The sequence below is a fragment of the Dermacentor andersoni genome, chromosome 1 (assembly GCF_023375885.2).
Source record: "Dermacentor andersoni chromosome 1, qqDerAnde1_hic_scaffold, whole genome shotgun sequence".
NCBI classification, from domain to species: domain Eukaryota; kingdom Metazoa; phylum Arthropoda; class Arachnida; order Ixodida; family Ixodidae; genus Dermacentor; species Dermacentor andersoni.
In genome coordinates, this window is record NC_092814.1 from 350175818 (window position 1) to 350188959 (window position 13142).

The window sequence follows — 13142 nt, forward strand, 5'->3', positions numbered from 1 at the left end:
TACGTTACTCATTCTGAGGGATTAGCCTAAAATGTTCACATACCCAGAGGCACATAACCAGTTGCACATACCCAGAAACCCAACTTGTCTATTCAGGCATATTACCCAGCGGATCACACCAACGGCGCTATAAGGTAAAGCTATTCCAAACTTTTCTATTCCAATTCTGCAATCAGCCCTCCGCGATCGGTCAAAAACTTTTTTGGACCACCCTCCCTTCGACTGTCTGTCATGCAACGTCACGAAAACCGTGATTGCTCCCAATCTGACATGACGTGTACACACTGATTATGTATGATTCGACCGAACAAGAGAAAAATCATTATTTCTGATTCGACGCCTTTTCGCCATTAACTCTCTGCTATTTGTAAAAACGTTTCAGGCTGTACCCACTTCACCTGTCTCACGCAACCTCACAAAACCGCGAAAACTCACCCCGTCAAAGTGACTTCTATGCGTTAAAGATGCATTAATATGCCGAACAAAACTTAATTTTTTTCTGAATATCCGGAGACTGCCCCGTTCCGAAAGGAATACAAGATGGCTGCCGCCGATCGCTCAGGCACTGGCTACTCGCACCTGCAGCCAGAGAGCATGGGTCTATTTTCGTATAATAAACCTCTAAGCGCGGCAATATAAGGTTATCGAGCCCTTTCGGCACGTTTATTACAGCGCTCTGCCAAGTCTTCTTTGCTGAGGATCCGTTCTAGCGTCATTTTTCACTGCCGTTGCACGCCACCGCGATTTTAGACATGCCACCGCAAGCTAAGTAAGGCAAAGCGGACCAATCGCAGAAGCAATCCGGTTATCTATTTTCAGTGCGCTGGCTCGACCCCATCGAAACCCTCTCCACTTGAGCGTGCTCCTCGCCTCCTGGCAGCCAATTAGACAAGAAAAACCGCTCAATGTAGGCAATGTTATTCGTTTTGAAAGAAAACAAAAGTGACCTGCTATTAACGAGGAGGGCGTTTGATTGGGCTGTTCAGGCAACGCTGCGGGTCACCGCCCGATGCTTGCGTCGGTGGTTACGTAAATTTGACGCCAGGAGATTGGAATAAAAACATATTGGAATAGTTTTACGTTAGAGGCTCCCACGTGGTTCAAGTAGAATATTCATACGAGGTTCGTATATGCGTATATGCACAAATATATCCGGCTAGAAAACGACGAACGCCACACCCCGGGCAGGACGCAAAGTATGTTTCGCTTAAAGATAATTTCAAAAAAAGAAGGGAACGATGATTGCATCACTCTAACGAGCAATACGAATCAAATCCCATAATACATGGCGCGTGGTGCATCACCTGAAGTTGAGGACAAAAGCTATTTTTACTCCAAGAAAAGAAAATACCTGCTCACAGTGAGAGGACCTAAAGGGCTCGACATGAATAACAAGCCTTCAGTGAAGCTTCTAATTAAGTGTTTCTAAGCACGTTGATAGGGCGACAACGATCTCAACACCCGAAGTACCACGCGCATGACAGCTTCAGTTCGATCTCGAAAAAGAAACACTGTGTGCTGGCCTGTGCGATAGTGCTTTTCTTTTACTTAACGGAATCGAATGCGAATAGGATTAATGGTAATGCAGTGGCCGCCAGAGTAATTCTGCGACTCCGAAAGCCCTCCGATACTCACTTGGACTTTCCAAGCAACGCCATAACCATACGTGTTTATATGTGACCATTTTGCCTACCATGCACAGGGCTCAACAATTCAAACGGCATAATCAGACCGCGTGGCAGCCGGTGCCTTTTGTGGCACCGGTGAAGGCTGGGCGATTTGCTGGGGTATACAAATGCAGTCAGAATGCATCACAAAGGTTCTAGCTTTCATCGTGTACTACAATGCATCACCTCGGTGTCCTCAGTGTCGATCAGTGGCGTAAACAGCGCCGATAACCACGCGCTCCTAACTTGGAACTGCTTTCTCGCGGTGCGCAACGAAGCGGGCGCCTCGGTAGTGGCGATGCCGTCAGTAGCAGCGTCTCCAGGGCTGAGATCGGAGATGGTTGTTCGGCGCGTTCGTTCGGTTACCGGCGCGCGCGATTGGACTACTCCGCGCCGACGTCGCCAGCCGCGGGGCGCGGCCACGTTTTCGGTGACGTCAAAATGACGACACGCTCCTGTCAATCATCCTCCCACCGAGCATTTCGTCTGCTAGGCGCCGAACCCGACGGGAGCTGGGAAGTTTGGAGCGATCATACGGCTTCGCATGGCGCGTCTGGTGGATTGGATTGGATCCAACAGGCGGCTGCGGCGTGGCACGTTTGAATCCAATCCATAGTTTAATTCGAGAAAATGGCGCTTCCGTTGGGAACTTAGGTTGTTGCACTGGCGTTTCTAGAGGAAGGAGGAGAGCGGGTGGCGGTGCGAAACGCGTTTGAAGAAGTGGCAGAAAGTGAATTCCGGCGTCGTTTTTGTTTCTCGAAACAAATAATTCGTTGGTGGTACAGAGAAATCGACCCCATCGTCGGTGCCAGCGAACCACTGGAATGTTGTCTCTGCCTCTTGAAAAGTGCGCCACTCTTGCCGTCGTTCTTTTTTCCTTTTTTCTTCTCGCTGTGCGCGACACCACCTAGGGACGACGCAAAGAAACTAATAGTTATAAATTGCAGTAGTCACACGTACTACTATTTGAAAACGTGTTTGGGCTTGAGAAGAAAAAATACATTTTTTTAGATAAAGATTTCATTCATTTGGAAGACGAGAAACATTTCGTTTTGTAGTATACTGTCTGCAAGCAGACGACAAACGACGGAAGTAAACTTCCGGGGAGGTCACCGCTTCCTGATTGGCTGCTCTCTCCGCCCCGCTGTCAGAAATTTTGCATATTGCAACTTTCTGACGTTGCAGCAACTGAACATAACGCGTATCGAACAAAATATCTCCGATCGCGCCCAGCTGAAGAGCGATGACATAAAATGTGAGCTGAGAACGTTGCCAACTCTTACGCTGAGGTAACGTGTCTGTCAGGTGCTCTTGCCTCAGTGGGATACCGAAATAAATGTTGCCGCGGTCGCCTCGCTGCCAACCCACAGTAACACCGAAACAAGTGCGGGTCAAATGTTTCTGGAATATATCACGGATATCGAGCAGGTTCTTATTTTTTCGTAGTGCTCAACACTACTATGTCTGTGTTTATTTCTGTTATGAAGGATTTAAGGTATAAGGTGTATCAGCTAAGACCCAGAACAAAATGCGGCAGTTTGAGATTGTCGCCACGTATTTTCAAGTTGTGCAGTCCGGTTACCGCGAAATTTTGCCAGCTTGTGCCAGGATTTGTTCATTTTTACTGGTCGCATAATTGCTGTGACAGACAGGTAAACTCTTGCACTATCGAACACGTCATGAAAGGACAATGGGAGCAGACTGGACGTACCTTGACTTACACTTTATATATTTTTAAAATAAAAACCAATATATATGTAACACAACCATGTAAGCATGCGCATATGCATTGCTCTATCAACTACACATAGGTTCAACCGAGCCTCCTGATGAAATCCAAGTCACATTCCCTTAAGTTCACAGATGTGTCGATAGTACGTCGTTAGTCAGGATATCGTGGGATCTGATACGCCTGAAGTGAGGGCCCGCGAGATGATATGCATCACCGCAAATGTATCGAACGTTGACACCACTGATCTGTTACACTAGTTTCTGCTGCGAACCGCTTTCTTCTAATTATTATGCCGCTATTGAAACTTCAACTGTGATTTCGCCTATATCTTTTACAGAATGTACACAAGAAAGAAAGATATTAGCCAGGAACTCCGTGACAATAGGTACTGGGCAAGCTACAATATCGCGTAAGTGAATGTCTACATATGCATCAATTGCTCAAGCAAGCAGAAAAAGGCATCAAAAATAGTCTCCAATACGGCACAAATACCTTCAACAAAGATAATTCTCAGGCCTCTCTGCCCAATGTTTTAATGCGAGTGCTAAGGATTTTCACTCCGCATTTAACTTTACAGCAAGCTACCGTGAATCGATTAAATGAAATTCGGCCTAGTGAGCTCGAAGCCGCGGTTGCTCATGGAAGTTGAAAACTTCATTGAGCGATAAACGAAAGGAAACAAAACACTATCGAAAATCCCTCAAGCCTTCAGTCATGGTAACCACCAGACTGTTTTCTGCTGGCGCAGTATGCGCGATTAGTAAGACAAAAATGTGCAAGACCACGTCTGGACGCGATCCCAGTGTGCTGCCATTCAAATATTATCCATCTTTCAGCTATTTCCCCGACATCTTCGCCATCAGTGAACAACTTCCCTTAGTGGAGCAGTACGGCGACATCTATACATTCGAGAACTGCCCACGTGCCAAGATCTTCAGGCGAGATCACGCCAAGGTCAAAGACATGGACTCCATGTTAAAATTGATGAGGTAGGTGCCAGCATCCGCAAAATTTTGCATATATTCAGCTGATTGATGACTGAGTGTTTTGCGAATTAGTTCATCAATGAGGCATTACGTAAAAATCCTATTGGCTAACAACCATATTCAGAACTTCACCTTAACATGAAGCCCATGCTTGACTTGACTTAAATTACGCCTGTCGTGAACGCACGAAAGAAAATGCTATGAGCGTCTTGGGCGCGTTCGCACCAGGCGTCGTTTATATCAAGTCACATATGGACTTCAAGTCAATGGAATATAATTTATTGACAGGAAAGACAGAGAGGTCAACCTGAGCTAGTGCGCTCTAGTCTTCTACTCTGCACTGGGGAAGAGGGAAGGGGAGTGAAAGTACTGGGATGAGTGATGATGATAAGAGAAGTGGTGAGTGCTCATGTACATGAGACAGTTGCCGTGCTAGAGCCGCTCGTCGAGCTTACTGTCCTGCAGAAACTTCAACAACACTTTAGTTGCACGCATTGAAGTTGCAGTGTCAGGCCATGGGCCGAGAATAACTTCCTCCGACAGTGGTTTCCTGCCAACGCTGGCCAAGAAACTTTCCAACGTCCTTCGCTCCAGCATATATGCTGGGCAATCGCACAGTATGTGTTCCAGTGTTTCAGGCATCTGGCAGTGGTCACAATCAGGGCTGTTTGACTGGCCAATAAGCGACGGGTGAAAGCAACGCCCAGCCGAATCCTGTGTAGCAATGATGTTTCGCTCCGCTTAACCTACGGGGGCAAACAGAATTTACCGTCTGTGCCGATCATATTGTTACGGGGACGTTGGTAGTATATACAGACTGTATTTACAGTGTATTTACAAGCGGAGTCAATGGGGAAAAGATGGCTGACTAGTAACAACACGCAGCAGCCAGCGTCTCGCGATCTTCTTTCTCTCTCTTCTTTTAGCCTTCCGTGACAGGACCCCTGGGTGCTGAAACGCTGTCTCGGCGCATGGTAGGCGAAGAACTGCGAGCGAAGTATGGCTTCAGCCGCAAACGTGCACAACAACAAGAGGCTGCGGACTTGAGGATGGATGAAACTGTAACGGCGCGATCTCGTAATTGACGCCGTTAACTTCACGTAGGACTTCATAGGGCCCTGTGTAGTGAGGGAGAAGCTTGTGGGAGAGGCCGACGCGACGACATAGTTTTATTTATTCATTTATTTATTTATTTATTTATTTATTTATTTATTTACTTATTTACTGTACCCTCAGTGTAAGTATACATTATAGAGGGGAGAGGCTACATAAAAGAGGTAAAAATGATATACAGAAAAGGCACAGTATCAGTAACAATGAAAAATTATGCTAGCTCACTAATTTACACATCATAAACAAAAAATAATGGTGGTAGTTCACCATAGAAATCTCTTGATACACTTTTCAATACACAAGTTGGGAATGATAGGTCAATACATACATAGTTAAGTTGCAAATAGTTTTTATACAATGAAAAGTCACATGATATATTTAACGCAAGTTTCATGATTTAAATGTAGTTAACTAAAGTATTTCGAAATTGAACAGGATAACTTATACTAGCAATAGATGCTGGCAGACCGTTCCATTCGCTGCATGTTTTGGGTAAAAATGATTGCGAATGTGTTAGTGTGTTAGAGCGAGGCACGTTTACCTTATGCGTATGATCTCTACGTGAGGAGATTAATAGTGCTGGATTAATCCATGCCGACCGAAGCGCTGCGTTCTGGTAGTAAATCTTACGAAATAAGCATAGGCGTGATTGTTTCCTGCGGGTTAACAGCGAAGGTAGGGTCAGTGTAGCCTTCATTTGTGTTACGCTTGTCGTACGATTGTAATTAGCTAGTAGAGTGTTTTAGTTGAGCGTGTTTACGCTCCGCTAAGACGTTAAGCGGAGCGGAAGCGCGAATGCGCATGCGCCGTCCGCTTAGCCGTAAGCGGGATAGCGGAGCAAGGAACACGGTCCGCTTAGAAGCTGCCTGAGCGGAGCGTGCCGCGCAGCACTTTGGCTAGCGTTGGCGTCAGAACGGATTGGATTGGATGCAGAAAGCAAGCGCGCAGGCTAACATGTGGCGTTCCCCAAGACGGCGCTTTATTTTCCATTGGATAAAATGGACCGGTAACGCATTACAAGCGCACGTCTAGATACTTCATGGAGAAATAAGTTATATATATACATATATACGTTTTACTCTATAAGAGTGATCATAAAGTGTCTTTATTTTCTTTCATTACCCTGAATTTAGCCAGGGGGCGCTGCAACTACGAAAGGTCCGCTCCGCTACGCTAAACGTATAACTACAACGTGAAAATCGCCCGCCGCTCCGCTGGGCAGCTTGGAGCGGAGCTTAGCGTAAAGACGCTCAACTAAAACACTCTAGTATAAACCGAGCGGAGCGATTCTGGACACTTTCAAGGCAGTTAATTGAGATGGCATGATGTGGGTCCCATACGGATGATTCATATTCCAACTGTGGACGGACATATGTCGTGTGTAACAAATGTTTGAGTGATAATGGTGCGAGCGAGAAGTTTCTGCGAAGACATCCAAGTGTGCGATTAGCTTTGCTCGTTATAAAGTCGATATGGTACTTCCAGGATACGTTATAGGTTATATGGATGCCCATATATGTGTAGTTTCTTACGCTCTCTAAAGGAATGTTATCAAGCAAATAGGCAGGACAAGCTTCATTATATTCGCATAGATTTACATTTCTTGACATTAAGCTGCATGGCCTATTTTATAGTCCAGTTATGCAGTGTGTTTAAATCGTCCTGAAGAGATGAAATATTAGCGCCATTAGTAATTTTACGATATATTACGCAGTCATGTGCAGAAAGACAAATTTTAGACGAAATGTCATCAAGTAGATCGTTAACGTAGATCAAAAACAACAGCGGCCCAAGCACAGACTCTTGTGGAACGCCAGATTTGACGGGTGTTAGAATTAAATTAACTTCATTGGCGCTTACAAATTGCATGCGGTGTGTTATAAATGCTGTTATCCAATTAAGTACATTAGTATCAATGTTTAGTGCTCCGAGTTTAGATAGCAGTAATGTGTGGTGTACTTTGTCAAAAGCTTCAGCGAAATCAAGAAAAATATTGTCCGTAAGAAATCCTGCATCCAAGTTGGAATGCAAGTCGTTAGTAAAGCAAAGAAGTTGGGTATCACAGGATAATGTTTTACGAAAACCATGTTGCCTAGATGTAAAGAAGTTGTTAGATTCAAGATGATTGATTACCAGAGAATAAATTACGTGCTCGATTATTTTACAGGGCACTGAAGTCAAACTAATGGGCCTACAATTAGAAGAGTTATGTGTATCACCAGATTTATGAATTGGAATGATCTTTGCCGTTTTCCAATCTAAAGGCAATGTGCCATTGGGAATCAAATGAGAAAAAAGTAATTGTAAAATTATTGAGCAATACCCACTAGTACTATGCAAGAATTTAATGTTAATTCCATCAACACCACATGACAATTTTAATTCTAATTTATTTATAATCGATTTCATATGGTTACTATTAAATGCTATGGGATCCATGTGGGGGTATCTTTTTGGTCGTATTTCGGGAGGAGTAGTAACATACGAAGACGGCGAAAAGGCCTGTACGAACGTGTCATTTAGCACGTCAGCGCATGCGTGGTCGGCGATTGCTTTCCCATTTAGTGAAGTTAGAGGGATCTTTCTCATGCTATCTCCTTTCATGGAGCTCCAGAATGCCTTACTGTTAGTTTTCAGTAGCTTGGGAAGGGTAACGTTGTAGTAGGAAAACTTCGTAGACCGTAAGTTTGAAAAGTACGTGGCGGCAGTGGATTTGTGTGAAAACCACTGTTCAGGATTTAGTGACCATTTAGCGACACGAAATAGGCGTTTCTTTTTGTTACTTAGTCTGTTAAGGCGTCTGTTATACCACGGTGCGTTACTATTTGAATATATACGTCGGACTGGAATATAACGATTTATTAGATCAGATACTTTTTCTTTAAAGAGGCGCCAATTTGTCTCGACAGAACGATCGAGATGGCAGAGTAGAAACGTGTCAAGAAAGGAAGCAAGTTCGTTGTTTATTGCAGAGAAGTTAGCCTTTTTATAATCTTTTATTTGCTTAAATCGTTTACGTTTTAGTGGTAGTGATATCGTGATTGTAAAATGTAATGTATCGTGGTCGCTAAGGCCAGGTAAGTGCGTTATCGGGGATATGATATCAGTTCATGATGTCAGCACGAGATCAAGTAATGATGACGTACTGCCTGCTACCCGTGTTGGAATAACGACCGTCTGTACTAAGGTATAGTCATAACATATAGCGATAAACTGATTAGCTTCCCTGGATGATGGGTTAGAGAAGGGATATGTGGTTGACCAATTTATGTTAGGAAAGTTAAAGTCACCCATAAGAATTATCTTTACTCCGGGGAATCTTACTGCTAATTGATTTAGGCAGTCATGCGCGTGATCACAAAACGAACTATTCGAGGGTGGCCGCTATCAGACGCCTAAGATAATTTTTTTTAATTAATGATTAAACAACACCATACAGATTCAATTCCAGCGGTTACCGGTACATTAAAGCACTCAACGTTTTTACTAACAGCAAGCGATACACCGCCCCCTATTCTGTCAGTACGGTCATTCCGATACACAACGTATTTTTTACGGCAATGAAACAATTCCTCGTTTGTTATTTTGTTAGTCAACCAAGTTTCAGTTATCGCTATTATGTCAGCATCAGTGTCATCAACCAGAGAACACAATGGCCTCTTTTATTAAATACACTGCGAATATTAGCGAATACAACGGAGACAACATGTTTCGATGAAGTGCAAGCATCGCCCCTCGTGTTTCGCTATCGCGAGTTCTGTAAGAGACGACCTGAGCGAAGAATTCGAGAGTCGGAATTTCTGTTTCGTGGCGTTCTTTCGTTGACAACATCGTTATCTAGGTCGTAGCAGTAACATTTTTCTCCCATGAATAGTCTTTCGTAACGAAGCCTGTAGGGTGCATTCAGTCCCTTGCCATACTTCGTTGATTTATTTCTTATATTTCGCGTTACCTCAAAGAAGTCTTCGCTCGCAGTCAGGCTACTTCCTTTCAGAAGAGAATGCTTAGGCAAAACTTGTTCTTTGGTTTTATAAGAGGAAAACTTAACTATTATCGACCGCGATTTTTGTTGAGTGTAGCGACCAATCCTATGTGCGCGCATTATGTGATCGCAAGTTAAACTGAGTTTAAATGTGGTATTTATGTAATCTAGGGCATTTTCCTCTGGACTGCATTGCATATTCTGTTGGAGTATCCGGTGCACCGAAAAAAACCAGATTATCGCGACGTGAGCGATCTTCCGCGTCATCAAGTCGCGCACGAAGCGTGTTCGTATCGGTTACTACATCCTCAATCTTGTCGCGCAATAAGCTGACATCCTGTTTCCATTCATCAAGGATGGCCGCCTGGCTTTCCCCGTGCTGCAGTCTCTGATCTCAGATATAGCATCTGAAACGGTTTTTTGTTGTTGTTTCAGCTCATGAATTCTCTCCGAAAGAATTTTGCACATAATCCATTCTAATAGATCTTTCATTTAGGTTCCTCATGGTTTTGGGTACTTCAGCAAGGACATCGTCCTTGGATGGGCTAGCATTGCTTTCCACGTCACCACACAGTGAAAGAAACAAGGAACAGAACGGGTTACTCAAGGCTTCTGGGCACTGAAGCACGACAATGAAGCGATTACTAGATTTAAAGCAAAGAAGTGGCAGTTTGGAAGCGTAACTGGCCTGCAGGGTGAAAAAAGACAAGTGTGAGCCTGTCACCCTATCGGTGCCTCCGTGCCCTCTGACTGCCCAGAGCGTATTGCTTGGCTTTAAGCGTCCCGCTGCTGGCGCTGTCGAAGCTTTAGCGGTTGCGCAGTGGTGAGCCGAACATACTATTCGAGCGTCCTTCCATATGTAGATTCGGTGACGGCTTTGATCCGGGCAGACTGCGGTGGGAACAGGTTCACCGAATTTGCCGGCCACTGAAGCATGGATGATAAAGCTCGCCACACGAATCCAGTGGAACAGCGTACCGGAAACTAGGGATGAAGGCAGCGAGTAAATGCAGGATGGAGAAATACAAGTGTGAGCCTCTCATCCTGTAGGTGCCTCCGTGCCCTCTGACTGCCCAGAGCGTATTGCTTGGCTTTAAGCGTCCCGCTGCTGGCACTGTCGAAGCTTTAGCGGTTGCGCAGTGGTGAGCCGAACATACTATTGGAGTGTCCTTCCAGATGTAGATTTGGTGACGGCTTTGATCCGGGCAGAGTGCGGTGGGAACAGGTTCACCGAATTTGCCGGCCACTGAAGCATGGATGACAAAGCTCGCCACACGAATCCAGTGGAACAGCGTACCGGAAACTAGGGATGAAGGCAGCAAGTAAATGCAGGATGGAGAAATACAAGTGTGAGCCTCTCATCGTGTCGGTGCCTCCGTGCCCTCTGACTGCCCAGAGCGTATTGCTTGGCTTTAAGCGTCCCGCTGCTGGCGCTGTCGATGCTTTCGCGGTTGCGCAGTGGTGAGCCGAACATACTATTGGAGAGTCCTTCCAGATGTAGATTTGGTGACGGCTTTGATCCGGGCAGAGTGCGGTGGGAACAGGTTCACCGAATTTGCCGGCCACTGAAGCATGGATGATAAAGCTCGCCACACGAATCCAGTGGAACAGCGTACCGGAAACTAGGGATGAAGGCAGCGAGTAAATGCAGGGTGCAGAAATACAAGTGTGAGCCTGTCTTCCTGTCGGTGCCTCCGTGCCCTCTGACTGCCCAGAGCATATTGCTTGGCTTTAGGCGTCCCGCTGCTGGCGCTGTCGATGCTTTGGCGGTTGCGCAGTGGTGAGCCGAACATAATATTGGAGTGTCCTTCCATATGTAGATTTGGTGACGGCTTTGATCCGGGCAGAGTGCGGTGGGAACAGGTTCACCGAATTTGCCGGCCACTGAAGCATGGATGATAAAGCTCGCCACACGAATCCAGTGGAACAGCGTACCGGAAACTAGGGATGAAGGCAGCGAGTAAATGCAGGATGGAGAAATACAAGTGTGAGCCTCTCATCCTGTCGGTGCCTCCGTGCCCTCTGACTGCCCAGAGCGTATTGCTTGGCTTTAAGCGTCCCGCTGCTGGCGCTGTCGATGCTTTTGCGGTTGCGCAGTGGTGAGCCGAACATACTATTCGAGTGTCCTTCCAGATGTAGATTTGGTGACAGCTTTAATCCGGGCAGAGGGCGGTGGGAACAGGTTCACCGAATTTGCCGGCCACTGAAGCATGGATGATAAAGCTCGCCACACGAATCCAGTGGAACAGCGTACCGGAAACTAGGGATGAAGGCAGCGAGTAAATGCAGGATGGAGAAATACAAGTGTGAGCCTCTCATCCTGTCGGTGCCTCCGTGCCCTCTGACTGCCCAGAGCGTATTGCTTGGCTTTAAGCGTCCCGCTGCTGGCGCTGTCGATGCTTTCGCGGTTGCGCAGTGGTGAGCCGAACATACTATTGGAGAGTCCTTCCAGATGTAGATTTGGTGACGGCTTTGATCCGGGCAGAGTGCGGTGGGAACAGGTTCACCGAATTTGCCGGCCACTGAAGCATGGATGATAAAGCTCGCCACACGAATCCAGTGGAACAGCGTACCGGAAACTAGGGATGAAGGCAGCGAGTAAATGCAGGATGCAGAAATACAAGTGTGAGCCTGTCTTCCTGTCGGTGCCTCCGTGCCCTCTGACTGCCCAGAGCATATTGCTTGGCTTTAGGCGTCCTGCTGCTGGCGCTGTCGATGCTTTCGCGGTTGCGCAGTGGTGAGCCGAACATACTATTGGAGAGTCCTTCCATATGTAGATTTGGTGACGGCTTTGATCCGGGCAGAGTGCGGTGGGAACAGGTTCACCGAATTTGCCGGCCACTGAAGCATGGATGATAAAGCTCGCCACACGAATCCAGTGGAACAGCGTACCGGAAACTAGGGATGAAGGCAGCGAGTAAATGCAGGATGGAGAAATACAAGTGTGAGCCTCTCATCCTGTCGGTGCCTCCGTGCCCTCTGACTGCCCAGAGCGTATTGCTTGGCTTTAAGCGTCCCGCTGCTGGCGCTGTCGATGCTTTTGCGGTTGCGCAGTGGTGAGCCGAACATACTATTCGAGTGTCCTTCCAGATGTAGATTTGGTGACGGCTTTAATCCGGGCAGAGGGCGGTGGGAACAGGTTCACCGAATTTGCCGGCCACTGAAGCATGGATGATAAAGCTCGCCACACGAATCCAGTGGAACAGCGTACCGGAAACTAGGGATGAAGGCAGCGAGTAAATGCAGGATGGAGAAATACAAGTGTGAGCTTCTCATCCTGTCGGTGCCTCCGTGCCCTCTGACTGCCCAGAGCGTATTGCTTGGCTTTAAGCGTCCCGCTGCTGGCGCTGTCGAAGCTTTAGCGGTTGCGCAGTGGTGAGCCGAACATACTATTCGAGTGTCCTTCCATATGTAGATTTGGTGACGGCTTTGATCCGGGCAGAGTGCGGTGGGAACAGGTTCACCGAATTTGCCGGCCACTGAAGCATGGATGATAAAGCTCGCCACACGAATCCAGTGGAACAGCGTACCGGAAACTAGGGATGAAGGCAGCGAGTAAATGCAGGATGGAGAAATACAAGTGTGAGCCTGTCTTCCTGTCGGTGCCTCCGTGCCCTCTGACTGCCCAGAGCGTATTGCTTGGCTTTAGGCGTCCCGCTGCT

General features: G+C 46.6%; 1 protein-coding gene across 1 annotated transcript in view; it reads left to right on the top strand.

Annotated features, from left to right (window-relative positions):
* LOC126516578 (putative phospholipase B-like 2) overlaps positions 1 to 13142 on the top strand; it is a 135408-nt gene that overhangs the window by 97339 nt on the left and 24927 nt on the right. The window contains exon 7 of the mRNA XM_055063816.1: positions 4236 to 4388. Within this exon, the coding sequence (XP_054919791.1) occupies positions 4236 to 4388 (153 nt within the window). The remainder of the gene's footprint in view (positions 1 to 4235; positions 4389 to 13142) is intronic.